The sequence below is a fragment of the Annulohypoxylon maeteangense genome (genome assembly GCF_022496945.1).
Source record: "Annulohypoxylon maeteangense strain CBS 123835 unplaced genomic scaffold GGS22scaffold_3, whole genome shotgun sequence".
NCBI classification, from domain to species: domain Eukaryota; kingdom Fungi; phylum Ascomycota; class Sordariomycetes; order Xylariales; family Hypoxylaceae; genus Annulohypoxylon; species Annulohypoxylon maeteangense.
The window spans coordinates 1,634,982-1,660,369 of NW_025953250.1; the positions used below are offsets into that span (position 1 = coordinate 1,634,982).

The 25,388-nt window shown below is 48.5% G+C and overlaps 7 protein-coding genes across 7 annotated transcripts; 4 read left to right on the forward strand and 3 right to left on the reverse strand.

Moving 5' to 3' along the window:
• The first annotated feature begins 360 nt into the window (after positions 1 to 360).
• On the forward strand, positions 361 to 2,684 carry GGS22DRAFT_94312 (uncharacterized protein). The gene is made up of 3 exons (XM_047968483.1): positions 361 to 1,725; positions 1,777 to 2,135; positions 2,195 to 2,684. Exons 1-3 carry the CDS (start codon positions 693 to 695, stop codon positions 2,528 to 2,530), a joined length of 1,728 nt encoding a protein of 575 aa, XP_047822019.1. The 5' UTR covers positions 361 to 692; the 3' UTR covers positions 2,531 to 2,684.
• A 722-nt stretch (positions 2,685 to 3,406) lies between these two features.
• Positions 3,407 to 5,505, forward strand: GGS22DRAFT_198037 (beta-lactamase/transpeptidase-like protein; the record flags this gene model as incomplete). The annotated part of the gene is made up of 3 exons (XM_047966076.1): positions 3,407 to 3,817; positions 3,965 to 4,992; positions 5,064 to 5,505. The coding sequence occupies exons 1-3, from the start codon at positions 3,569 to 3,571 to the stop codon at positions 5,503 to 5,505; spliced, it is 1,719 nt and encodes a 572-aa protein (XP_047822020.1). The 5' UTR covers positions 3,407 to 3,568.
• A 1,223-nt stretch (positions 5,506 to 6,728) lies between these two features.
• On the forward strand, positions 6,729 to 7,510 carry GGS22DRAFT_94346 (ESSS subunit of NADH:ubiquinone oxidoreductase). Its single transcript, XM_047968485.1, has 2 exons — positions 6,729 to 7,082; positions 7,265 to 7,510. The coding sequence occupies exons 1-2, from the start codon at positions 6,808 to 6,810 to the stop codon at positions 7,344 to 7,346; spliced, it is 357 nt and encodes a 118-aa protein (XP_047822021.1). The 5' UTR covers positions 6,729 to 6,807; the 3' UTR covers positions 7,347 to 7,510.
• An 80-nt stretch (positions 7,511 to 7,590) lies between these two features.
• Positions 7,591 to 9,412, reverse strand: GGS22DRAFT_94341 (branched-chain-amino-acid aminotransferase). The gene is made up of 2 exons (XM_047968484.1): positions 8,889 to 9,412; positions 7,591 to 8,826 (listed from the first exon to the last, which is right to left on the reverse strand). Exons 1-2 carry the CDS (start codon positions 9,130 to 9,132, stop codon positions 7,817 to 7,819), a joined length of 1,254 nt encoding a protein of 417 aa, XP_047822022.1. The 5' UTR covers positions 9,133 to 9,412; the 3' UTR covers positions 7,591 to 7,816.
• A 384-nt stretch (positions 9,413 to 9,796) lies between these two features.
• GGS22DRAFT_155289 (ARM repeat-containing protein) lies at positions 9,797 to 13,566 on the forward strand. Its single transcript, XM_047960183.1, has 4 exons — positions 9,797 to 10,272; positions 10,328 to 10,752; positions 10,867 to 11,704; positions 11,797 to 13,566. The coding sequence occupies exons 1-4, from the start codon at positions 10,104 to 10,106 to the stop codon at positions 13,287 to 13,289; spliced, it is 2,925 nt and encodes a 974-aa protein (XP_047822023.1). The 5' UTR covers positions 9,797 to 10,103; the 3' UTR covers positions 13,290 to 13,566.
• A 1,237-nt stretch (positions 13,567 to 14,803) lies between these two features.
• On the reverse strand, positions 14,804 to 16,805 carry GGS22DRAFT_94378 (SIR2-domain-containing protein). The gene is made up of 2 exons (XM_047968486.1): positions 16,265 to 16,805; positions 14,804 to 16,195 (listed from the first exon to the last, which is right to left on the reverse strand). Exons 1-2 carry the CDS (start codon positions 16,587 to 16,589, stop codon positions 14,937 to 14,939), a joined length of 1,584 nt encoding a protein of 527 aa, XP_047822024.1. The 5' UTR covers positions 16,590 to 16,805; the 3' UTR covers positions 14,804 to 14,936.
• Positions 16,806 to 20,713: 3,908 nt separating this feature from the next.
• Positions 20,714 to 25,304, reverse strand: GGS22DRAFT_94393 (calcium-translocating P-type ATPase). The gene is made up of 3 exons (XM_047968487.1): positions 25,134 to 25,304; positions 21,724 to 25,056; positions 20,714 to 21,668 (listed from the first exon to the last, which is right to left on the reverse strand). Exons 1-3 carry the CDS (start codon positions 25,184 to 25,186, stop codon positions 20,816 to 20,818), a joined length of 4,239 nt encoding a protein of 1,412 aa, XP_047822025.1. The 5' UTR covers positions 25,187 to 25,304; the 3' UTR covers positions 20,714 to 20,815.
• Between the last annotated feature and the right edge of the window lie 84 nt (positions 25,305 to 25,388).

Sequence of the window (25,388 nt, forward strand, 5' to 3'; positions counted from 1 at the left end):
TCGACCGACACTTGGTACACAACCTAGTACAGTACCTTTGCACCTACTTAGGTAGCTTGCAACGTCTGGACTTTGGTGCCTCTTTCTATATTTTGAATCGGGCTTGGACTAGCAACGAGCACGAGAACCGAAACAATCATTTTTCGTACCCTCAGAACCCCTCGGATGCCCAAACTAAGAGTAAAATACCCGCAAAGCATATAATTTTTTTGTGGTCAACGATAAGGTTTTTATTCTACTTTTTTATACCTACCGTGGACGTCTACCTAGGTACTCTAGGTACTAGGTAGCTCGCAAGGGAATCGGAAATCTACTACACCGCTGAAAGGTGTAAATTACTTTCCTCTAATACCCAAATTCCTACTTCATTCCCACCACTCATCCACTCATTTTCTTTACCTTACAAACCCCCCAAACTGTGGTCCTGTCCCCCCAAACCCAGACCGACAGACCGACAATTACCAACCTTCCTAAAGATCGATCGAACCAAAGTTCACCCTCATTAATCGAATTGTCTTGCCTGCAAAGAACAACTCCAAGACTTTTCATCGAACCGAGCGAGCACCCATTGTTCACCGACTGCAGAGATTTCTTCGCACGCGGACCCGGTCACGGTAGAAATAACTCTACTATCGCCTGACTAATCCCCTCCTCTCTACACCGCCCAACACTATATCTAAACTTCCGTCACGATGCCCTGCTTCAAGGGCATCGCTGTTAGCATTCATGCAAACTCTGCCCCGCTACCGGAGTATGGCTTGCAGAAACAATCTCGCATGTCCCGCATCAGCGCCTATATACCTGTTCCACAACCTCAGTTGAACCCGGAGACTTCTCAGCACGAGGCGGCCAAGTTTGCCATCTCCATCACGCTATTGACACCTGGCCATGAAATCCCTTACACGACGCCGAAGCCCACTGCGGCCAATCCCCACCCGCGACCTCTTTATGCAGGACCTCTCTCGTCAACCGATCCTTCCAAGCATGCTAATGCGGTCACGCCATACATGCCTCTAACGCACTCTGAGAACGAAACCATCGCAGCATATATCTACTTTGACGGACGAGCTAAAGAGGAGGTCGCTACTCTGCTACGACCAGGCGAAGAAACATGGGTTAACAGCCGTTGGGTCCAAGTCCCCGAGCTTGAGGGAGGAGGTCTTGCCGAGCGAGAATTCCTCTTCCGCGAGGTTGGCCTAGAGAGATGGCTTAATGGCCTAGATCTTAAGGGCCATGACGCCGCGGAGAAGGTAGAGCGTCGAAGACAGAAGTTTGAGAGACGCCATCGTCGTCACAGGTCTACACCCAACGGCGAGATGGATGCGGAGAAGCCAACCCGCACTCGAGATACTCTAGCCTATGGATCCGAAGACCAATCACCCCTTGCAAGCCCCACTGACTCAGACAATGATTCTATGTCCGATGATGATGAGCCTCCTGAGGCTACAGGTCAAATCAAAGTAGCCATGTTCCGCGTGATTGCTTCTGGCGAGATTAAGAAGGGAGAGTATTCGCCTCAGTTCGATGCCCATGACGACGATGATGAGAGTGACAATGGAACTAAGGGGGCTAACAATGGGGCTATCGATGCCGATGTCGAGCATACCACTAGCTTTGCCAAGCCTAAGAGCCTTGATCCTAAGACGATCAGCACCCAAACTGTTACCGGAATTGATGCGCCGGAGAAGCCCTACGCGGTATTCACCTTCTTTTATCGCGGACAACGTAAGAAACCCGATCGTCCCGTTTGACAGCTACACACTAACGTATCTTCAGGTCAACTTACTAAGATGGGACTATTCCCCAGTGCCAAGTCTGACCAGAAGGCACCAGGCACCAAACGACGATCGACACAGCTCGATTTCTCAGGTCTTGGCCCACTGAAATCTACCGGTACCGTGGGATTCTCCGCTTTCAGAGATCAGGAAGCCGATGCGGCTAAGAGACGCAAGGCTCGCAAGAAGAGTAACGGCACCAATGGAATCATGATGGATGAGGATAGCGATGACGACGATAACGACGACGGTCCTCTTACCAAGATGGAAGATTCTGATGATAAGGACGTCAAGATTCATCTGGCACCAGAGGATGCCCAAGTTGCCGGGGAACTGCAGGCTGGCATTGATCGAATTCGGGTACGTTGTTATATATATATCTTCAGCCATGGAAGTTCTAACAGCTAACAATCATACAGCTAAAGCGCCAGCACTCGATGGATCCCGATGCCTCAGCGGCATCAAGTTCTAGGAAATCTCCCAGCGCTGGCCCTAACGCCGAAGAAGCTACCCCTACGGATTCTAACAATCAAGCCGTTCCTAACACTGTAGCGAACCTACTCTCTCAGGCCTTTGACGGAGATTCAACAGTCGGAAGTCCGTTAAAAAAGCAACGAGCAGACGATGAGATCACGGATCGTTCTGCCAACTTTCCATCAGCTTTGGGTGATGTCTTAGGCAGAGCTATGGCGGATCAAGAGAAGAAAGGAGAGCAGCAGGTCAAAGTTGAGGTTGACGAAGACGAGGAGCTTTAGGAGAGCTCTTCACCATATCACACTTCGAACCTCGAGACTAGACCCATTCAGTCGGCATCGCCAGCTAAGGGCAGAACTCACAGAACTCGCATGACAGCTCCTCGTGTTTCTTCCAACTTACGACACTGCGAGAGCGGAGATGCTATGGATTTGTCTGGGCAAGACGCCTAAGCTCAGCGAAGCGATAGAAGTCCCAAGTAGACAAGGTTGCCGAAGACACGGAGTAGCCATGTCACGTTGCGAGACCTTTTTTCAGTGAACATGCCGATATCTTACACCACAACGTGAAAGATTCGGCATCGTACAACTAGAAAATGCATTGTGGGGGGAGGCAGGAGATTCCATTAGCAGATGACCGATCCTTTCTGGAGTTACCAGCTTGGACAGAGAGCAGTCCTGTTTGTTGATCTGGGTACATGAGGAGCATTCGCTGGATGAGGCGACTAGCTCCTATTTGTTTAGAATAGGCAGTCATGTTTGACTTACAAGCTTCTCTTCTCGGGGCGTTTTTCATAGAGAAAATACCCGGATAACCAATGAAACCAGCCACCGACCTCAAGGTCGCGTGAGCTTTTGATTAATAGGGGGTTTACCGCTATGTGAATGTTTCATAGGCCTATTTAATCACGATATCATAAGAACATGCCCAGTTGATGGATTACCTTTTCGTAAGCGGATATCTAAATGAAGATATCCTGTAATTTTACTCATGACGTACTACGTGAATATTCTTTTCATTGTCCTCGAAGACTAAGGAAGTCAGACCTGCCCCGGACTTACATTCGAACTAGTACAGTTATCGGTAGCATTTGAAAATGGCAAGGCGGGGGTTCCACACACTATCTAGATAGGCACGCTGGCTCAACTTTAGCCACTTATCTCATAGCTATGCCGAAGCCTTCTGCTACCTACTTATTTTAACACTGTCGGTATCTGTACCGACACACCTTTCCCAAGCCCTAATAACTCGGCATCCCGGAACGCTTCGGTTATCACCCCCCCGATCCTCTCCGTCATAGCGAAGGCCCGGGCTAGGAGATGCGATTTATGATTTGCCCCTACACGGCGGCATTGACGACGGCGCTCGCGCTATTAACGCCGGGTTTTGCGCTAGGATACCCGGACGAGGGCTTGGCGCAGGAGGTCATGGTTTCTACTGGGGGAGAAGGAAGGGGGGATAATCCTCTTGATGAGGGTTTTGCTGCTTTTACCAGGGCGGCGCTTGAGCGGTGGCATGTTCCTGGTATTGCGGTTGCGGTGGTTGATGGGGAGGAGACTTGGACTGAGGTTTGTGGTATTTTTCTTCGTTTTGGGGGTTTGCTTGCATCTGTAGATAATTACATACATATGGTTATGGCGATGATAAGGAAGGAACCTAGGTCCCAGAATACACCATCATACTAAAACATACCCCAAACTGACATCCCTCCACAGGGCTACGGTATCTCCAGCTTCCCATCCACCCCAGTAACGCCCTCAACATTATTCTACGCCGGCAGCACAACCAAGGCCTTCACAGCCGCCATCGTGTCCCTGCTAATCGACTCAGGGGACTACACCTTCGACTCCGGTCCCCTGAGCTGGCAGACGCCGCTCGCGGACCTGCTCAGGGACGACTTCGTCCTAGCCCCGGGGTACGAGTGGCCGGCCGCACACCTTACGCTCGAGGACGCGCTCTCCCATCGCACGGGCTTCCCGCGCCATGACAAAGCGCTAGCTCGCCGCTACGGCCCCGATTCTCACCCGGGGACTGTGCGCGATGTCGTGCGCAGCTTGAGATATCTGCCTATGGTTGCGGAGCCGAGGGTCGAGTGGCGGTATTGTAATGTGATGTACATGGTTGTCTCGCACGCGATCCAGACGCTGACGGGGAGGTGGTTGGGCGATACAATGAAGGAAAGGATTTGGACGCCTTTGGGGATGAACGATACGTTTTTAAGCGTGGAGCAGGCGATGGATGGGGGGAGGGAGGTTGCTGGTGGGTATTATTGGGATTATAAGGGGAAGGGGGGGTTCGTGGAGGTTCCGAAGTTGGGGCTCGAGTTGGCGAATGGGGCGGGGGGTGTGGTGAGTAATGTTAGGGATTATGCTAGGTGGGTTAGGTGTTTGATTCAAGGGGATCGTGGGGATGGGGGTGCGGTTTTGTCGAAGGAGGCGCATCGGGAGTTGAAGAGGGCGAGGATTGTACAGGGGCTGGAGAGTCAGAAGGGGTTTGATGCTCCGTTGGCGTATGCGCTTGGTTGGGACGTTGGGACGTATAAGGGGCATAGGTTGTTTAAACATAGTGGTGGTATGGAGGCATATGGTGCTTTGGTTTATTTCTTTCCGGACTTGGAGTTCGGGGTTGTGACGCTGGCTAATACGGCGGTGACGAGTAATGTTGTGGGCCAGGAGCTCATCTGGAAACTGGTTGATGAGAAATTGGGTATTCCGAAGGAGGATCGGTACGACTGGGCTGGCTTGTGAGTTTTCTTATCTCGTGGTTTGTTACTATACTGGCGTGTAGATGTGGGATGCTGACTCTTCTTAATAGAGGAAATAAGATGATACAACAACAGCTCAAGCAACCCGAAACGGCGGTGGAAGAGCTATATCCAAAACGCGCGGATCCACCAGTACCTCGCACGCTTCCGCTCCAGGAGTACGTGGGAGTCTACTCTCATCCAGCTTACCAGAATATTACTCTTGAGCTAGTCGATGGGGTGGACACTGCTTCTAGAACGAGCCCGTCGAAGACAAGTGAGTTGAAGGCTAACCGTGGCAATATGGAATGGCAGATGACTTTCGAGTTCATCCACGTCTCAGGCGAGTTCTGGGCTGTGGTCATTGACATGTTGAATACGCCCAATTCTCTCAACGGGCAGCTAGCTCGTGCTGAGTTTGTGGTCGGCGTTAACGGGAAGGTGGATAAGTTGAAGATGGAATTCATGGAGGATGGGAGCGAAGGCGTTATTGTGTTTGATAAGGTTGCTTGAAACCTTGGAAGATTCATGGCGATCGTAGGAGTTTCGGCATTATATCACTGAGGTCTCTATGGCGAATGGAGTCTCAGCTCGCAGGAGTTAATCAAGTTGATCTTTAATAACATTTAGCAAGATCGGGAAAATCCGTGGCCTCTTGCTCTTTTGTCGGCATATTGATTGGCCTGGCACTACATATTAGCACTTTTTAATGCATGTCCTACCACAGGTGGTAAGATTGTAAACATGACAATCAGACGATTGAGCCGTATATATTTCTCAAATTTTATGCGTATTAAATTATTTGGTAGATTATAAAGACAGGTCCATCCAGCGTCTAACCTCGCTGTGATAGTATCGAACATATATTTAAATTGGGTTGTAGCATCCTCATAGATGAACATAACCGCAACCATGCCTATGATTCCAGCAAGCGTAAATAGTTCCCTAGAACTATCCCACTACTAGATTCGAAACAATATCGTTGCAGGGATGGAAGACAGTAGGACACAAAATGTTCCCACCCTCCCCGCAGATGATTCTAAAAACTCTCACTGAAGAACACCCACTCAGACCTGTCCCAGAGATCGACATCGGCAACCTATGCAAGTCAGCTATGTTGATCAAAGCTAGATATAGCAAGAAGAAAATATTCCAAATATGTTAAGTCAGACTGTTGAGCTTGATAGGTATTGAATCCACATGAGAGTTCAGTTGGCTGTTCTTAGAAGTGTTTGATCATCATATAACATGAAGTGAAGGAAAGAATAAAAGAGAAAAGAAACAATGCTTACACTGATTGCTAGTCATGTATAATTTTATAAAATATACAGACTTAGTTAGCTCTCTCGATAGACAGACGGAAAGAAGCATGGTGGTTCTTGGGAAAGAACATTCGCGATAGAAATTTGTATGAACGTTAAAATAAAAATGTTTGCGGGCGAAAATAAATATGGTAGGGACGCCAAGCCAAGAACGAAGTTTTCCCGATCGCGATCACGTGGGAGCCCAATACCCACTTTGCCTTAGTCAGTGCCGCTAAGTCGCTCAACTGACTTCACTCTACCGATCAACTCCAATCCTTGAACCGTTTGAACCGCAAGAGACGACATCAATCTCCACTCTGCCTCGACAACCTACAACCTATAATCTACACTAATCCATCACTCTACATCTTCCCCTAAGGAACCCACGGTCATTTCACCATCAGTCCGAGGATATATCGTCGAAGTATTTGGAGAAGGATACAAAAAGGAGAAAGAACCGGACAAAAGGGAATCTTGGAAAAAGCAAAGAGTTCATCAAGTAGGCATAGTCATGCCCACCGTCCGACCCAACACCGCCGTACGGGCCACCCGCGCCCTGCAGCAGAAGTCTAAGCAACCCTCCACCACATCAGTCAGATCCTTCTCGGCCACAACAAGAGCGTCTTCGTCCCACGGCCCGCAGTACGACCCCCCGACCGGCTGGCTGTTCGGGGTAAAGCCCGGCGAGAAGTACCAGAAGGAGGGCTGGGAGAACTCATTTTTCTACGGCTTCTGCGGAAGCGTCGCTGTTGGTGCTATCGCCTACGGTTTCAAGCCTGACACCTCGTAAGTCTTTTATTTTAGCTTCACTGGCTATGTTATGGAGGGTGGGAGTTGAGGAACGGTGATATAATCCTGTTATCAGTATGCGATATGAAGTGGCAAAAGAGTCACATTTATGTTCCTTTGATACTACCGTTATGGCTTTCAACTACTCATTACAGTAGCTAACGCTTCATTTCCTACAGGATACAAACATGGGCCTTAGAAGAGGCGCGACGAAGATTAGAAGCTGAGGGTATCCTTGAAGACCCGGACAAGAAGAAATGATAGATCTTCGCTGGTGTATGGATGTTATAAACGGGAGTTAAAGTTGGCACAACAACAACACTGAATCGAGATTCGACTTGTACATGGATCCCCGGCTTTCCTTTTGACTCTCTGCGTCTCCGTTCTTCTGACGGAGGATCGCCTTCGATTAGAGAAACTCATCATAGACGGATCGCCCCCAAGCTGGTGAGGCGGCATAGTACATGCAACAAACTGCAATTGATCTTTTTTTACTACACGACATGATTCGCTTCCCGCCTGCCTAGGCGCTCATTGACTCGGGAACCTCTTGAGGATTCTTTCATCGTGCTCGAATTAGGTCTACATTTAATGATCTTTTAATAGGCCAGGTAAGTACGCCATCGCGCCGGGTCGACACCGTCTATATGCATGCATGAAGACAGTCCCAAGTTGCCCATAATGCTCCTCTACTCTCCTCTCCCCCCTTTTATTTATCCCCCTTTCTTATTTTAGCACACGTGACTCCACTCATGTTCCTCGTCTCCGTATTGTCTCGCCTCTATCCAGTTCTTCATCTTCAGCGCAACCTCGCCAGACTCTTCCGTCTCGCTGAGGCCGCAGTCGACCAGTTTACCCTTCCAGCTGATCTTGCGGACGGGGCTCACGATGGCGGCAGTGCCGGCACCGAAGACCTCGAGCAACCGGCCATCAAGCGAGGCCTGGTGCAATTGGTTCATGGTAATCTTGCGCTCGGAGATGAGCCAGCCCTCAGGGGCGAGCTTCTCGCGCGCTAGGCTAAGGATGGAGTCGCGAGTGACGCCCTCGAGGATGGTGCCGTCGAGCGGCGCCGTGATGAGCTCCTTTTGTCCCGTCTCGGCGTTCTTGATCGCCACGAACAGGTTCATCGTTCCCACCTCCGTCACATACTCCTCCGGTCCGAACAGCCACAGGTTCTGCTGGAATCCCCTCGCCGCCGCCTCTAGCTGCGGCACAATGCATGGCGCGTAGTTCGCGCCTAGTTTCTTGTCGCCCACGCCGCCGGGCCAGGCTCGCACGGCGTAGTCCGTCGCTTCGAGAGATACGGCTTTGAAGCCCGTTGGGTAATACGGCCCCACGGGGGAGGCGATGACGAAGAGAAGCGCGGAGCCCGGCGCGCTGATCCCGAGGGTCCGCTGCGTGCCGATCAAGGTCGGGCGCAGGTACAGGGAGTAGCCGCGCTCCTTAGGGATGAAGCGCTCCTCGAGCTTCGCAAATTTGGCGATTAGTTCGATAAGGGCGGTCGACTCGAAGGTGGGTAGCGCGATCCGCGCGGCGGACCCGTTGAACCGCTCCATGTTCTTGTCCGGACGGAACAACCGGATCTCACCCTTCGCGTCGCGGTATGCTTTCATGCCCTCGAAACACTCGAAGGCGTAGTGGAAGACGCAGGTGGCGGGGTCGAGGGAGAGGTTCTGGTATGGCTGGATGGTCGGCGCGAGCCAGCCGTCGTTCTTGGTCCATTCGATCGTGAGCATGTGATCTGTGACAGCGAGGTTAGTTCGTGCCATTGGATGGCTTGTGGTGGGGGGATGGTTTGCGAACCTGTGAATTCTCGCCCGAAGATCAGTTCGGATGGGTCCTTGGGCGTCTTGGGTGACTGTGTCTTGGTGATGGTGAGCTTCGTGGGGTCGATGTCTACGGGTTTCGAGGTCGAAGCCGCCTCGGGCTTGATGCTGTACCACCGGCTCGCCGTCTGCTGGAGAGCGGGCAGCGCACGGGACGAGGCGCGCGTGGCGGCGGGTGCTCGGAGAGCTCTACCGCATCGCGGCAAGAGCTGACGAAGCATGGTGTATCCTAGTATGAAGATTTTACGTCTAGCTACGTTAAGGTATCGGTGTGATACAGAATTGTACGGAGAAGTAAGCAAATTGGAGAATGTCTCGAAATGTCTTGATATATCTTACGCCCTCAATTGAACCGAACAAACACCCTTTGACTCAATGCTCTTCCGAAGTGAAGGGATGGGGCCGGACAAGGGTTAATAAGCGGCCCCAATTTGCCTTTGTATCGTCGATAACAGCTGCCCTTACGTGACGCTTGACTCGAATTGAAGAAAAAAAGTGTGGATTCATTCTATTGGAGTCGCAAGCGATCTCGGAGGGCGCTAACATGCATATGTAGGTACATGTCCATTGTACACACGCTAAGGTATGAGTCGGGACCAATCATATGCAGGCTTTTACAGTCGATGGTGAGTTACATGATTTTATAGCTAAATTTGTACGAGGGGTAGGTATCTCGAATATTGTGGTAGGTATCATCCAATCACACTTCCAAGTTTATGTACTTAGATTTGTGCCACGTTAGGTGGGGATTTGTGATGAACGATTGTGGCTTTAAAGATCCGTGAAGTTTGCACCGCCTTTCAGCCCGGAGGTTACGAAATTACAGGGGACCCCTGATTGTTAGACAAGAGCTTAAGCTTGGCGCTGATTTACAACGCGCAGATACAAGATAAAAACGATTTCCAAAAGTTAACTTGTCCTTATAACGCTTTATACGTCATTCACGAAGCGCATTGTTTGCAACGTCCATTGCGTGGTTTCGAAAGTGAGAGGGTAACAGGCCTGATCTAACCCGTTGTCTTAGTTTCCATCGAGTACATTGCCGATTAGCCCAGTTACCTAACTGCGCCATCATCCAGTAGGATCGATTGGATATTAAAAGGAGGACAGAATTACAAACACATGCTTCTTTCTACCCACGACACTACGATATGAGGGTCGCTAGTCACCCTCTAAAACACCGTCGCCGATCATGTTCTCCTCGTTGAAGGGTTTCTCTTCCCACATCAACTCCAACTACTCCGTATCGCAAACCGTTGCCTCCACAGCCGGTCCGTGGAAGATTTACGATGCCAAGAAGAAATCGACGGGAAAGACGTACTCCGTCTTCGTTTTTGAGAGGAAGTCAATAGAGTCGCATGGTAAGGGATCCATATAAATGTTGAGCAATACCGTCAGGCGCTGATTTGGCTCTAGGAGGTTCTCTTGGTCGATCTGGCGCGGCAGCCTTCAAGCGCTCTCTAGAGGAGGTGACCGAGCGATTGAAGAAGGAAGCGTCATCTCTCGCTAGACTACGACATCCAAATATCCTAGAACTTGTCGAACCTGTTGAGGAAATTAGAGGAGGCCTTCAATTCGTTACCGAATCAGTCACTACGTCGCTAGCAAGCCTACTACAAGAGAAAGATGATCAGGAAAGGGGCGGCGGGGTCGGGGGCCGGTCCAGTCGGTATGTCACTGAGGACTCGGATGGTACGAGACGTAGGCGGGAGATAGAGATCGACGAACTCGAGATACAGAAGGGTTTGCTTCAGATAAGCAAGGCCCTTGAGTTCTTGCATGAAAATGCTGGCCTCGTCCATGCAAACCTCACGCCTGATGCCATATTAATCAACTCGAAAGTGAGTCTTATCACTTTTCTATAGCTCCCTTGAAGAGTTATCTCTGCTTTACAAGATACCTCGAGACGGTGCCCCGCTCACTTATTGATATACCCCTTACTAACATGTGAATAGTCTGACTGGAAAGTCAGCGGGCTCGCATTTTGTAGTCCGCCCGAGGGCTCAACAAAACCCACTTCAGTTCAACCCATCAGTCTTTCGGAAGTTCTGAACTTGGACCCTCGGCTACCTCGATATGTTCAAATCAATCTTGATTATACGTCTCCTGACTTCATCCTCGATAACAATCTCACCAGCTCTGCCGACATGTTCTCCCTAGGCCTTTTATGTATCGCGCTATACAATTCACCTCATCGATCTCCCATAGAAAGTAGTGGGAGCATCTCTGCCTACAAGAGATTATTCACGTCATCCTCAACCGTACCATCCTCCGGTAATGGATTCTTATCTAAGAGACCGCTGCCGAGGGACCTTTCGGCACATGTCTTGCCCCGGCTAATTACGAGGCGTCCGGCGCAGCGCATGACAGCTCGTGAATTTCAGGAAAGCGAATATTTCGATAACATATTAATATCGACAATTCGATTCCTTGACGCCTTCCCGGCTAAGACACCGAACGAGAAAGCCCAATTCATGAGAGGCCTCAACAAAGTTCTACCATCCTTCCCCAAGTCGGTTATGGAGAAGAAAGTACTCCCAGCGCTGCTCGAGGAGCTCAAAGACAAAGATCTCTTGTCTCTTATCCTTCAGAATGTCTTCAAGATTATGGACCTGTTACCTTCCTCGAGGCGAGCATTTTCGGAGAAGATACGACCGAGGCTCAAGGAGATATTTGTTGTTAATGCTAAGCAGGCTCAGGAGAAAGATCCACCTAGAGATGCTGGTTTGATGGTAGTTTTAGAAAATGCCAGCCTGATAGCTGAAAACTCTTCTGGTAAAGAATTTAAAGATGGTAAGCTTCGTATCAACCCGATTATTGTGGCGCCAGCCACTCATGACGTCTTTCGATCATTTATTCAGCCCGGAGCTAACGAAGCCATCTAGATGTATTGCCAATTATTTTAGCGGCTATTGAGTCACCGACGCCTTCACTCATCGATGCTTCCCTACGAAGCTTACCCGTTGTCTTACCAGTACTAGATTTCAGCACTATCAAGAACGAACTATTCCCTATCATCGCAGCTGTTTTTAGCAAGACTAGTAGCTTAGCTATCAAGGTCCGCGGCTGTAGGGCTTTCGTTATTCTTTGTGGCGGTTCCAATGAATCATCATCAGCTGATGATGGGCTTGATGGTCTTGGACCCGACAAGAAAAAGAAGACGTCGTCAAGCGCTCTGGACAAATATACAATGCAAGAAAAGATCATACCGCTCATCAAAGCTATAAAAACCAAGGAGCCCGCGGTTATGATGGCCGCCTTAGACGTGTTGCGAGTAGTTGGAGATAACGCAGATGCCGAATTCGTAGCCATGGATATCCTACCCATTCTATGGAATATGAGTTTGGGGCCTTTGCTAGATCTCAAGCAGTTCCAATCTTTCATGGAGTTGATTAAGTCACTTTCCAGACGGGTTGAAGAGGAGCAGATGAAGAAGTTACAAGAGCTTTCTACCTTGAACGGAGGAAGATCACCAACTCCTAACGATGACTTCCTTGGATTTGGCGGTGTTTCTGGGTCAACGTTCGATGCATCGAATGGGGCTACAGAAGATGACTTTGAGCGATTGGTTAAGGGGAAGTCTGTCGGAACCTCAAGTGATACAATAGACGCAGGATGGGATGTCAATCCAGCGGCATCAGCGTCAGCAGCTGCGTCAGCTTCAATCAAGTCTCCTCAGTTTGCCTGGTCTACGCCGAGTCCTACTTCCAACGGTCCTTATGGCCCTCCTAAATCTCAACCACCTTTCCGGACGGTCACACCAGACCTTGCTTCGTTCGGGACTTTGGCCCCTTCGTCTACTCAATATTCACAACCTCTACAGCCCGCCACGGGTAATACGGCAAAGCCTATGTCAACGGCACCACAAACCTCTTCAGCAGTCAATTGGTCTACCTCGGCCGCAACAACCAATGCTTGGGCTTCGAGCTCGACCACTCCGATATCTCCGGCAGTGTCATCGTTCAGCAATGTAAGCTCAGGCATATCAAACATGAATCTTGGTCAACCGAGACCTACGATGAACCAGTCATCGTCATTTTCTCTTCCTCCACCGCCTTCTAAGGCTAGCGCTACGCCAACCAGCTTCAGTTTAGCACCACCTCCCGGAGGTGTTCAGAGACAGAACTCGGCGACATCCTTCAGTCAACCTACTAGCAATTTCAGTAGCACGGCTCATCAACCCTCCGGAAGCATGGGTAGTATGATGAACTCGGGTATGGGAGGCATGAATAGGAGTATGAATAGCATGAGCAGCATGATGGGAAGCATGAATACCATGACGCCGATTCAACCAGTATCCCAACCACCGCCACCACAACAACAGAAGCAACAGCAACCTCAAGGGTCGGGCTTGGATAAATACGAAAGTCTGCTGTAAAGGGGTCGGAGAAGGAATTAGCGAACGAGCGATTAGGATCATCTATATAGCATTCATTCAGGCTTGAATGTGAAGTCTTTTTTCTTAGAACACATTTGATGTGCGGATACCCGAATAGTTGATGTCTAGGAGATAGGTACGTGTATGGTACGAGGCGGGGGAGCGAAAGGGGACAGTTTAAAACGATTAATATATGAACTGGAGTGATGGCGTTCACTCGTCTAGTTACGGTATCGTGCTTACGTAGGTACCTATGTATGGGCATGTTTTGGGTGCAGCTCCGTCACGGTCGTATCCGCATTTTGTCTGGTGAAGGCTGCGTAGGATACCTTCTTAGGTACCCGAATAAGGTGTCAGTGAGCTGGATTATCGGATGATGTCGGATTCCTCGATAGGAAAGCCTAGTCGTTGAAGCCTAGCAGATCGCTAAGAGAGAGTGAAATGTTTGATAGGCTGCCTTCTTGTCATGCACATTCCGCAAGTATGTACACCTTGATATCATATCTAGGCAGCAATATCACATGTCAAGTACGTAATTCGATGTAACTCACGCAGGCTGCAAAGGAGGAGCAGATGCCAGGACCTGCGCCTGTCAAATGTAGAAAATTCGATCGAGAAAGCTTCGGGTGATTAACCCCATTTCCCAGCCTCGGGGACTCCTCCAATAGTTCTCCTTACCTCCGAAGCTGCCTTGTCGCCTTATATCCGGCTCTTCGTAACAATACTGGGTGGTAATGTGCCATCTATACGTCCTTGCGAGTCGAAACCGATTGGAAGCGATTAGATGAGTAAAATACAATCGATTCAGGACGGAGAAGTACCATCAGATCATATTTCAACCTGTTTGGGCGGAGAAATAGGTGGCTGGCTGATAGGTACTAGAATATCATGGACACGTTCCACAATTTCAATTCTGCAAATGTGCAGCAAAAACGCCATGTTTCAGAAGCAAAAAGAAATAGTGCTCTAGCTCAAAGTTCACGATTGGCTGATTAGAAAGATCTTCAGATCTGTGGTGAATTGTAATACTTAGGTCATACTGTGATCATGATAAGTTGCTACGTGGATCATGGGTTGCTACGAGATAAGCACATTGCATCTCAGGCGCAGTATGTTGTTCATTGCAATTTATTAGCAGTCGTCGTAGCTATGATGAGCGTGGCAGACAGACTGATTCGCTTCGTCTGCTGGTACCAGGAATTTGTTTTCCTCGCCGATTTTGCCAAGCTCCCGACCGGCATGAGGCCAAACGCCACACGCAATGCAAATGTATGGTACATAAAAAACACATATCCTCCACGAATAAAAGTCTCGTTGACAGGCCAAATGCGTATGGTATAGTAAACTTCGAGGCCAAGGTCCAGATCCGCGATTTCCTCCATCTGTCGTCTCGACCTTTAGGAGATTATAGTCATCCTGATGGGAAAAGAGGAAGTTTTGCCAACTGCCAAAATTAGACTGAAATTCGTATTGCAAGGTTGAGGCTACACATCGGCCTCCAATTGTGAGAAAAATCCCTCAGAAACGTAAAAACCCTAAACTCCTTGCTGCTAAAATGAATACGGAATTGCCACACCATACCCCAGTCGAGAAAATGCAAATAATATAAGAGCAGCCGCTATTGAATCATTGGCTTGTCGGAGTTGATCAATCCTTGTCTTCTTCAGGCGTCGACGTTTCGCTCACTGTAAAGATATGTCGACTCTTGTAGCCCTCTTCCAGTCTGGTATCCACAACTTGGTCGGGAGACACCATCTTATGTTTAAGCTCCCATCCAGCACGGCGACACAGCTCCGCGACAACCACATCGCAGTCTCCAAGCAAGTCAATATCGAAGTTGATATGACTCACTGGAGTTCTCGAGATGTAGATCTGCGGAATGTGAGGGGGAAGGTACGGCACGACTTCGGATACTGGTGCAACCTTGAGTGATGTACCAATTACGACGACTAGGTCGACGAGATCGCGGTCGTGCTTAACGAGTCGCTGACTAAACTCGTCAGGAAGCTCCTCACCAAAGAAGGTGATATCCGGCTTCATGACACCAGCAGCAGGAATATCATACTGGTCATCGTCATCATCGTCATCATCTTCCGAACTTCTGCGTCGAGTTCTCTTACCCGCAGTCTTCTTGGTGGAGCGCTTGCGCTTGGTCGAACCGTTGCTGCGGAGGGAGGCGACACACTTGACACACCGTGGTATCTTACCGTCCTTGATGTCGGCAAAGATGGTATCACCCTTGACCTTGTGACCACACTTCTGACAGGTAGCAGTGGCGAAGGAGCCATGACATTGAACAAGCTTGTCGGGACTGATACCTGCATTCGCCTCAATGTTGTCGATATTTTGCGAATAATTGGTCAAGAGCTTGCCCATGTTCTGTAATTGAGCGATGAAGGCGTGCGTGGGTGAGAAGAGTCCTTTGGTATCGGGTAGAATATCCTTCGCAACCGAGTAGAAGATGGTGGGGTCGTCACGGAAGACATCGATATTAAAGACCTCTTGTGGGTCATTGATACCCAATCCGAGCTTCTCAAGCTTCGTGTAGAGACCCGTCTCTTTCGATCGGAAGTCAGGGATGCCAAGCGAAGTAGAGATTCCAGCTCCAGTAAGAACGACGATGTTGCGCGATCTCTTCAATAAGGCAACGGCATCATCGATAGTGTTGTACTTAGGGAGCTTAGCGCGTTTGGCTAGTTCGCGCGACATGGCCAAAGTGAGCAGTCCAAAATATGCGTCATCAGTGAGGCCTTCAAGGAAAAGAGGGGGTCTTATCCCAAAGGCTGTCAAAAGCTTCTTCGCCGAAATGGCGCCGCAATCGACAGTCTGCCTGCAAAATTCCCGAGGGCCGATGGTACGCAGCTGCTCGCGGTACTCGACCGCTTGCTCCGGAGTGACGGCATCGACTAAGGCAGGGTTAGAATATTGAGTAAAAGTAAAGGTGAAAGTGGATGTGAAAGTGAAAATGGACTTACTATCATCGAAAAAGCTAACTTCGGTGATATCCTCGATGACATCCTCAAATAACGACTCCGTCTCCCAAGAATCACCCAGGTCGCTAATACGCTCTTCGAGTTCGTTGCGAGCTTGACCATGGGGTCTTACGTTAAGATGGCCGACTTGTTGGTCATCGGCAACTTCAACTTGGGCCTTGGAAGCTCTTGGCTTCTTCTGAGCGTCTTTCTTCGGGGCGTCCTTCTTCGAAGCATCTTTCTGAGCATCTTTCTGGGCATCCTTCTCGGCATCCTTCTCGGAAGGGTTGTTCTTGCGAGGCCTACCGACAGGTCGTCTGCCCGTCATTGTGTCGTTGATAGTGTGACACGTGATAAGAAGGAAATGGGAGGAAAGGTGAAAAAGATAAGTGAGAAAATCGAGGATGAAGTATTTATAGGTAATGAAAGTGGAAGTGTAGAATTAGCAGCGTGGTCTGAAGTAATTGATGGACTGCTTGATGGATCAACTAGCTAGAGTTGGTGCGAAGTTGAAGTCGTGGTTTGACGAAAATCTAGGGTGAAGTTATTAGTGAGAGGAAAAATAAAAGAAAAAAAAGAAAAAAAAGAAAAAAAAGAAAGAGAGCAGAAGGAACAGGAAGGTATGTAAATGTGCCGGTGCGGGAAATATTGAATCGAGAAATTAGGAACTGGCGCAACTGGCTAGTTTAAAGTTGTGCCGGGATGAGATGGTCAGGATGGTCAACGCGTTTTTGTGTTATTGTACTGCGTCGTGCTGATTGATGCTGATGAAAGTGATTCTGGATAGGGGATGATTGACATTGATGAATTGGGAATGGGAATATGAATAGGAACAGGTATGGCAGGGTAAGGTAAGGTAGAGAGTATGGATTAGAAAAATAGGAAAGGGTACGAGCTAGAAATAAATCAGATAGTTACCTACTCGTAAAACGCACGTAATAATTGTAACTAGGTAGTTGTAATGATGTGGAAAAGGAAGTGTGCGTGGTTTGGGGATTTAATGAGTGAATACCTGGCAGGTAGGAACTGGAAATCTGGAATCTGAAAATGGAAATTGGAAAATGGAAATATGTAAGTAACTTACAAGAAGGTCAAGGAACAATTAACCGTTAAGCTGTTGGTAAAAAAAAGATTTACCAGATAGGTTCCAAGGTTGCCTTTTCTAAATTTCGTAGCAGTAAAGTTGATGAAGGAAAGAAGTTGAGTTTGTGTGTGTATGTGTGTAATGAAAAAGGTGAGGGAAGAATAAAATGACAATCAACTTCATGCGAAGGGAAATCCGAAAGAAGGACGGGATCGATTTTTTGAAACTTCAAATGGATGTTGATAAGTTCCAGACTAGGCCATACCCTGATAGGCTACAGCTAACTTTACCACCTGCTCCTACCTCTACCTCCTACCTCTACTTCCTACCTCTACCTACTTCCTACTATGTACTCTGCTACTTTATACCTACTACTATGTACAAATACTCTACTACTTTACTTCTCTACACTCTTTTTTTTTTACTACTCTACCACTCTACTAACCCAATTATACCACCCATATTAATTGTACATACATTGTAGTAACGAACATATGATAGGGACCATCTTTTTGGGGGCATGCTTAAATCATATTATCCCCTCAGTTTATATTGTATACCACCATATTCCAACCTTACCTGATTTGTCTCAATTGCTTCCCAATGTTTGTCCATCCGTCGTTCAAATAACAAACCTCTCCGCAATATATCGACCAGTTGTCATCTCCATCGAGTTACTGACCGGTAGTATCTTGTTCAGAGCATCTGCGCGAGATTCATCCGAATTTTCCCTTGAGTGAAATAGGGCGATGTTGCCATTCGAACGATTAGAATGACTCCAAGTCCTTGGACGAACCCGAGCTCTGCCAAGACTTTCCGTCTCCGCAACTCCGAATTATTTTCATGTATTTCTCAACATATTAATACCGACATCCGCCTATTATATAATTCAAATTGCACTCACCTTCATACTAGACGGTACGAATTCCCTTGGAGCTTTCAATAACTACCTACGCATAGTAGGCATCCCATAGGAGTCCCGGGTCTAGAATTCGATTATGTTATTGTGTGCCATTGTGTCCGGCGAGCCCCGCGTGAAGCTAGACATGAATAAATCTAGTTCCCCCGACCATCTCGCAACCTAATATTTGCCTCCCGATTTAAGACGGGAGATCATCGCTCCCAAAGCCCGATCATATGGATCTATCCGGCAAGTATGAGTAATCGCTTGCCACTTTCCTGCTGCTTACGGAAGGCTCGAACTTTCTACGAGTTGCCTAGGTAGGCACATAGGTACATGACGAGGAATTATTCAACCGACAACCAAGAGACACAAAAGTCATATCATGACAGAGGCGAACATATGCCACGTGGTAGAGATATCTGCGGATATAAGTTACCCCACAATCTCGATTACCTCAACAAGTTAGCCGTACCCTACGTCCACATCACGACGATTACTTTCACTAAAGAATCGCAACTGCCTTGGCACTATTATTGAACGATATGGAATCTGAGTCCTAATCATTGAGGTATTCTAGGTACTTAGGCAGGTACCTAGTAGCTATCCTAACTCACTGCACTCCTTAAGGAGGGGTAGGCTTCGATGTCTAAGACAACAGTCTTTGCCAGAGAAATACTTCAATATTCTTCATATTCAAGACGTTGAATCAGTCTAATATCCCTGACTAATCGTTTCTAGATTCAAGTCATCAGTAAAGCACAACCCCGGATCACGTTCCCCGGCGATTTACTGATTTACTGATGCAGTCAGTCATCGTTCTAACCGATACTTGACCAATCAAGATTCGCCACTCAAAACAGGTAATGAAAATTAAAAACACTTCGCTATTATGTCAAGCACATCGTATTCTTCAAGAGCCAATTTAAGAATTAATTTTCATGTTTGAACTCGCTGAGATAATCTAACAAGAGACCTGATTTTCCTCGCTGTGCATTTATCAATAACGATTCATTTACGCGGCATCGAGAGTTTTAGTGGGGTCGTCAACGCCCCCTTTTTTGATGTACCTAGGTACCTCCCTATACACCTAGCAACTTCCAACTTTAAACCCACCATACCAGATGTACTATGTATGTACATACGTAGTTAGGTACCTGCCATTGATCGCATCTCGATGCAATATCGTCAGCCTTAAAAGGAACCAACTGACGAGGTGATATATAGAAAATATCTATACAATATAAAGAGCCTGCTCAAGAAAGTTGCACCACATAGCAGCCGTGCGGCCCCCAATACCTCGATGATACATATAACGAGCGCCCTACCAAAGTGAACATTCAAAATATCGCGTAACACCCCTCTAATAATAGCACCACTCACCTCCAGCAAGAAACCCAAACTAACAGGATAAAGCCAGCAATCCAGCGTGACTATGCGCAGTGATTCATGCTGTGCGACGACGTCGACAGAGCCACCTAAACCTCCCACGCAAATCCGAAAATACATATCCACATCCCCATCGCCCCAATATTCCCTGCCTCTCGTTAGCCTCAGCCTATCGCGATAGAATTCCTCGGTGGGCTTGCTAATGGGAGGTCGTAGTGTAGGCAGGTATTATTTGTTCGAAAGCCGATGTCACGTAAAACGCATTGCCCATACGGCGTGCGCCTACATATGTCGTACAACCTACATTATACAGCATAGGCCAATTACTAACTGACGGGAGCTCGTCTCCCCATTACGATTACTCATATAGCTTTGCAAACAGGTAAGTAAGAAGTAGGCAGGGAAAGCCCATCACACAAGGCAAACGGACCTACGAAATCACCAACATCGCCATCGCAGCAACAGCAAGTTTCAGTACTTTTTTCTCTGTTTCACCACACACATCTTGTCTTAATCTTATCTAAGGCCTTTGATCCAGACGCCTGAAAAAACCAAACCCGACCCCCTACTACGAACAAAGAAGAATTGACGAACAACGAACAACGCTCTAATCAGCTGCATGCATGCCGCCCCATGTTTTTATCTATAGCATTTAACATTTGTGTATCCTCGGACCTGGGATGCCTATGAACCACTGTCCGCAATTTAGACAAACACGAAGGAGCTCCCCGCAAGAAAACTCCTTATTTCCTAAAAATCCCTTTACCCTGACAGGAACCGCCCGGCCTAGTTCGCCTTAATGACTAGGTTAATCCCTACCCTCAACCCCGGCGACCCGCGAACCCGGAGCTGCGGACTCACGCGTCACTCATCCCCACGACGGATTTCAGGTCGGCTTGCCTCTTGGTCACGGTTATGCTCCGCGATGGGACTCCGGGGACGTGGTCTCTTCGGTAATTCCTGCCGGGGTTGGTGAGCGTATTATAGAAGTAGTATGCCAGACGAGCAACAATAGTTGCTTATTATCAGGCTATGAGAAGACGTAGATTAAAATTAGAATATAGGTTGTCTTCGGATACTTCGCTCGCTCTTCGTGCGTATGTTCTCGCTGCCTCTGCATGTCTTTGTATCAGGTGCAGTCGAGCTTGGTTGATCCAGACAAAAGAATCCTTCACACCACCTAAGAAATAGACTTTTGCTTTTGGGGTGGATGGGGGACGCTGAGCCGGGGTACGGTAGACGAGCCGAGGTCTTGAATTTGTGCAGGTTCTTCCGTTAGGATTGGCGCCGGCTCTAGATCACTATTGTCTCGATTCGACAACGGCGAAGGTGATGGGCGAGGGGGTTGCATGAAGTCACGGTCTCCAGTCCTCTCGATAGGAGACCATCCTGCTGCCACGCTACCAGCAATAATACCAGCCATAACCGTAGGGGCACCTAATGCCGAGTTCGACCGCGATCTCATAGACCTAGAACGTTTTCTGGAATCAGGTGTGGGAGCTGGCGAGGGAGAGCTGAAACTATCTTCGCGTGTCGGGGTCTGTGGCACCCTAATCGAGTTTGATCGTGAGTGAGACGGACTTCTCGTCTTCGAGATAAAGGTCTCGCGAGGATGTTTGACGGCGAATTTCAAATTGTTAAGACGACCACCCTTGAGTTTCTTGAGGAACGCAAGCTCATCTCTAACATCAGCAAGGACCTCAGGATAGTCATTGAAGCGCTCCTCGTCCGAGATTGTCAATCCGGGAATACCACGCTTCTTCCTTAGCGATGCAGGAATACACTTCCTAATCAATTCATCTGGGATCAAACGGATAATGACGCCAACGGGTATAGAAATGAAACCGAGAACGATTGCACAACCCCATTGGGCAGACGTCTGTGGCGGGTCTTGCCCAGATATGCTAAATGGAGTCCCGCCAACGAAAATGATAAGAACCTGGGCACCGGACACCGCCAGGTTGATGGCGATGAAGTACCAATTCTGCAATAAGCCTTCGAAAATGTTGAACTGGTTGTCCAGCCGACGATTGCTGTGGCAATATTAGCACGTGTTGCTCAAAGATAACAAAAATAGTCATTACTTACTTCCATTGGTTGAAGATCTGCATCCATACGAAGGTGTTAAAAACTAGGGTATCACGTCGTGTGATTTCGTCAACTATACCGATAGTTTCCGCAGCATAGTAGAGTATGAAGGTAATTGCCAACTGGTAAATTGCCTGACCGAGGATCATCTTCCACATCGTAATCGAGATGATGCTAGAACCTCTTGGTTCTGGCTTTCGGTCTAAGCAACTATCTTGAGGGGGATCGGTAGCGAGTGCAAGTGCTGCGAGAGTATCCATGATCAAGTTAACCCATAGAAGCTGGACTGCCGTGAGTACGGAGCCTTCATCATCGCTGGAGACGGCAGTGACAAAAGTCAATACGACAGCAGTTACGTTGACGGTAAGCTGAAATTGTAGGAATCGCTTCACAGCGTCGTTGACAGCGCGACCCCATTTCAAAGCCTTCACAATACTGGTGAAATTGTCGTCCATAAGGATAATGGCGGATGCCTCTTTCGCCACCTCGGTACCGGCAATGCCCATAGAAAATCCTACATCTGCCAACTTCAAAGCGGGTGCGTCGTTCGTTCCGTCGCCTGTGACAGCAACGGTCTCACCCAAATCCTTAAGGCGACGCACTAGAATTCGTTTATCTTCGGGGCTAGAACGTGCCAGTACACGAAGTCGCGGAATGATTTCGTTCTGTCTGTGCTTGCTAAGATTGCGGAATTCCGGACCTTCCATTACAAGTGCGTCCGGTTGTTGTAGAATGCCACACTCCTTCGCGATAGCCTGAGCCGTAAGTTTGTTGTCACCGGTAACCATGCGGACAACCACGCCAGCTCTCTGGCATTGTTTAACCGCCTCGGGGACACCTTCGCGAAGAGGATCTTGGATACCCACCATGCCAATAAACACCATCTGCTTGAAAACATCCTCGAAGATGACCTCATTTTGGCTTCCTTCGGCGCGTCTGGTGTTGCGTGGAGGCCATCTCTCAAAATCGCGGTAGGCAATTCCAATAGTTCGTAAAGACCGAGATGCATAATTTTCAATGAGACCTTTAATCTGTTCCGTGTCGTCGATGCTCATACCAGTGCTTGATGCGTCTCGAGTAGGGTCGCGAAGGATCGCTGTGCATTTACCAAGGACAATCTCCGAAGCTCCCTTGACGAACAAGCGAGCTGTACCGTTATCAAGTTGAACTACTATGCCCATGCACTTTCGGCCAGAGTCGAACGGGATAAGCTGTAATATTTTCGCATTCGATCGCTCCTCGCTTACGGGTCCCATACCAAGATAGGCCTTTGCATATTCTAATAGCGCGGTTTCCGTCTTCGATCCAATGAATGTTTTGACTCCGTCTAGATCACCTTCGAAGGCCGTGGAGTTTAGAGAGATAGACTTGAGCAGGATTTCTTGAGTCGGCTTGCTGAGAGTACTAGCAAATTCCTTTTCCGTCGGCTCACTCCGTCCTTTTTCTTCTTCCTCCTTCGATATTCCGCTTCCAAATCGATGAGAGATACCAATCGTTCCCGCAACAACAGTCATCTTGTTTTGTGTTAAGGTACCGGTTTTGTCAGAGCAGATAGTTGTCGCATTCCCCATAACCTCACAAGCTTTCAAGTGCCTCACCAAGTTGTTGTCCTTAATCATACGGTTGGTGGCGAAAGCTAACGCTAGCGTGACCGCAAGGGGCAAGCCCTCGGGTACCGCGACGACGATAATAGTGACCACGACGATGAAGATATTGATAAACTGCTGGCCTTTCTGGGAAGGTGATAGCCAATAATTCGAAGGGAGGCGGACCAGGAACATGATAAAGAGAACGATAAACAGGAGTAAACCGGCGGCACCTCCTAGCTTTGCGATATATTCGGCGATAACGTTGAGCTTGGATTGGAGCGGGGTGATCTCAGGGTCTTCGCTAAGAGACATCATGGTCTTGCCGTAACTTGAATGAATACCGGTTGTCGTTGCGAGGAATGTACCTACACCCTCCATTACTCTGCCTCCAGATTGAATGAAGGGATCCAGCTTCCTCGTATCCTCACCGTTCTCAATCGCGGCAAACACGTCATCGGCAGGTCTCTTGCGGAGGACATCCGATTCACCTGTCGCTTGAGATTCGTCGCACTTCACATTGAAACCTTGGATGAGGACACCATCAACGGGAATGAGATCACCAGGTTCTAGGTGGACTACGTCGCCAGCTAAAAGATCGTAAATCGAAATCTCGACGGTATGTCCCGCGCGGATTACCTTGACGACTCGGTCCTGCTTCTTCCTGTTGAGTTTGGCGAACTGTCTCTCCTTTTGCCAATCATTTAGAGATCCAACAAGCACGACAATGACAATGGCCGCAATAATAGCTACACCTTCGATCCATTCAACGGATGGCTCCCCATCCGGGTGTTCTCCACCGAACGTTTGGTACAACCCGACAGCAAGTGACACGATAGCGGCAACGGAAAGCAGGATCAAGACCTTGTCATTGTAAGTAATCCAGACCAATTGTAAAAAGCTCTTGCCTTTCTTTTCGGGAATTCGATTATCTCCGTAAACGCGTTTCCTGTCGAAAAAGGCCTCGTCAGATCCGTGTCCACGCGCGGTATCTGACCGGACAACTGGTGTCTGTGGGCTCTCTACCCCTTCATTAAGCAACTTGGATGGTGTTCGGTTCGTCGCTTGTTCAAATGAGACCTTCCCATCTAAATGCTTCTCATCCGGGCTCAAGCCAGTGTCGCGATTAGTACGGAGCCCCTTTTCCATTCCGGCAAGTCCTCCTAGTTGATAAAAAGCAGAGAGACTCTTTGGGTCGAACATCTTCGTAAGTTGGCCTGGGCTGTACGCAAAAGGGTTGTTCTCCACCTCGAAATCAGCTTCCTTGCCTTGATCCGGCTTTAAGGCATTCTCGTCCTTCATAATTTTCTCGTTGTCGAATGATTGCTTCGTCGTCGTGCTCCTCTCGCCTTGCCATGACGCCGTTACGGTGTCACCTTGCGAGGAACTGATCGATCGTGATCCATCTTCGCTATCGACTGAGTTCTGTCTCGAACGATGGTGGTCCGGCACAGAAAGAAAAGCTTGTCCCTTTTCGGTTCCCCTCGAGGTTACTGGACTGGAAACATTATGAGGGCTAGTTGGCCGGCTATCTCTAGCACTATCAAAAGAATGGCTCGGCCGAGACTCCCCCTTAATACTCAAGTTAGACGACTGAGATGCTAATGGGACAGTAGTCTTTTCAGATGCCCAACTCGAAGTTAGCGCTGTCGGACTTATTGGCTCGTCGTGGGGGGATACGGGTGAATGCTGAGGAACTGCGGCTGCAGGTTCGGTATCATTCGTCGTATCAATTGTAATAGTAGGGCTAAGTGTCAAGTCAGAATAATGAATAAGAGATATAAACAGATGACCAAATATAATTAGTCGATGGGGTCAACTTACGCTCTCGCCCTTCGCGGTGTCCCCTCGGGGCCACTCTTATTAGGCTCGGACATGTTGCGTAGGCCGGAGTAAAAATTAAGTTAAAGGAAGCCAGAAAATCGATTACAGCATCCAAGGCGCGGACAGGTAGTTAATGCTTAGACACAGCCTTGTGACGGGAGGCTAGGATGCGAGTGTAGGCGGAATGGTTCGCGCGCGTAGAAATCGGCCATCGACGGAGGCAATGTCAGCGAGGCAGAAAAGGACTAGACAAAT

What these genes read in the sequence shown, in the direction of transcription:
- GGS22DRAFT_94346 (XM_047968485.1), top strand. Translation starts at nt 6,808, where the DNA reads ATGCCCACCGTCCGACCCAACACCGCCGTACGGGCCACCCGCGCCCTG. An exon ending in GGTTTCAAGCCTGACACCTC is followed by an intron (nt 7,083 to 7,264) that starts GTAAGTCTTTTA and finishes CATTTCCTACAG; the next exon opens with GATACAAACATGGGCCTTAG.
- GGS22DRAFT_155289 (XM_047960183.1), top strand. Translation starts at nt 10,104, where the DNA reads ATGTTCTCCTCGTTGAAGGGTTTCTCTTCCCACATCAACTCCAACTAC. An exon ending in GAAGTCAATAGAGTCGCATG is followed by an intron (nt 10,273 to 10,327) that starts GTAAGGGATCCA and finishes ATTTGGCTCTAG; the next exon opens with GAGGTTCTCTTGGTCGATCT. An exon ending in TGGTAAAGAATTTAAAGATG is followed by an intron (nt 11,705 to 11,796) that starts GTAAGCTTCGTA and finishes GAAGCCATCTAG; the next exon opens with ATGTATTGCCAATTATTTTA.
- GGS22DRAFT_94378 (XM_047968486.1), bottom strand. Translation starts at nt 16,589, where the DNA reads ATGACGGGCAGACGACCTGTCGGTAGGCCTCGCAAGAACAACCCTTCC. An exon ending in AGTTAGCTTTTTCGATGATA is followed by an intron (nt 16,196 to 16,264) that starts GTAAGTCCATTT and finishes ACCCTGCCTTAG; the next exon opens with TCGATGCCGTCACTCCGGAG.
- GGS22DRAFT_94312 (XM_047968483.1), top strand. Translation starts at nt 693, where the DNA reads ATGCCCTGCTTCAAGGGCATCGCTGTTAGCATTCATGCAAACTCTGCC. An exon ending in CTTCTTTTATCGCGGACAAC is followed by an intron (nt 1,726 to 1,776) that starts GTAAGAAACCCG and finishes ACGTATCTTCAG; the next exon opens with GTCAACTTACTAAGATGGGA. An exon ending in CTGGCATTGATCGAATTCGG is followed by an intron (nt 2,136 to 2,194) that starts GTACGTTGTTAT and finishes ACAATCATACAG; the next exon opens with CTAAAGCGCCAGCACTCGAT.
- GGS22DRAFT_94341 (XM_047968484.1), bottom strand. Translation starts at nt 9,132, where the DNA reads ATGCTTCGTCAGCTCTTGCCGCGATGCGGTAGAGCTCTCCGAGCACCC. An exon ending in CTTCGGGCGAGAATTCACAG is followed by an intron (nt 8,827 to 8,888) that starts GTTCGCAAACCA and finishes TCGCTGTCACAG; the next exon opens with ATCACATGCTCACGATCGAA.
- GGS22DRAFT_94393 (XM_047968487.1), bottom strand. Translation starts at nt 25,186, where the DNA reads ATGTCCGAGCCTAATAAGAGTGGCCCCGAGGGGACACCGCGAAGGGCG. An exon ending in ACACCGCGAAGGGCGAGAGC is followed by an intron (nt 25,057 to 25,133) that starts GTAAGTTGACCC and finishes CTTGACACTTAG; the next exon opens with CCCTACTATTACAATTGATA. An exon ending in CAGATCTTCAACCAATGGAA is followed by an intron (nt 21,669 to 21,723) that starts GTAAGTAATGAC and finishes ATATTGCCACAG; the next exon opens with CAATCGTCGGCTGGACAACC.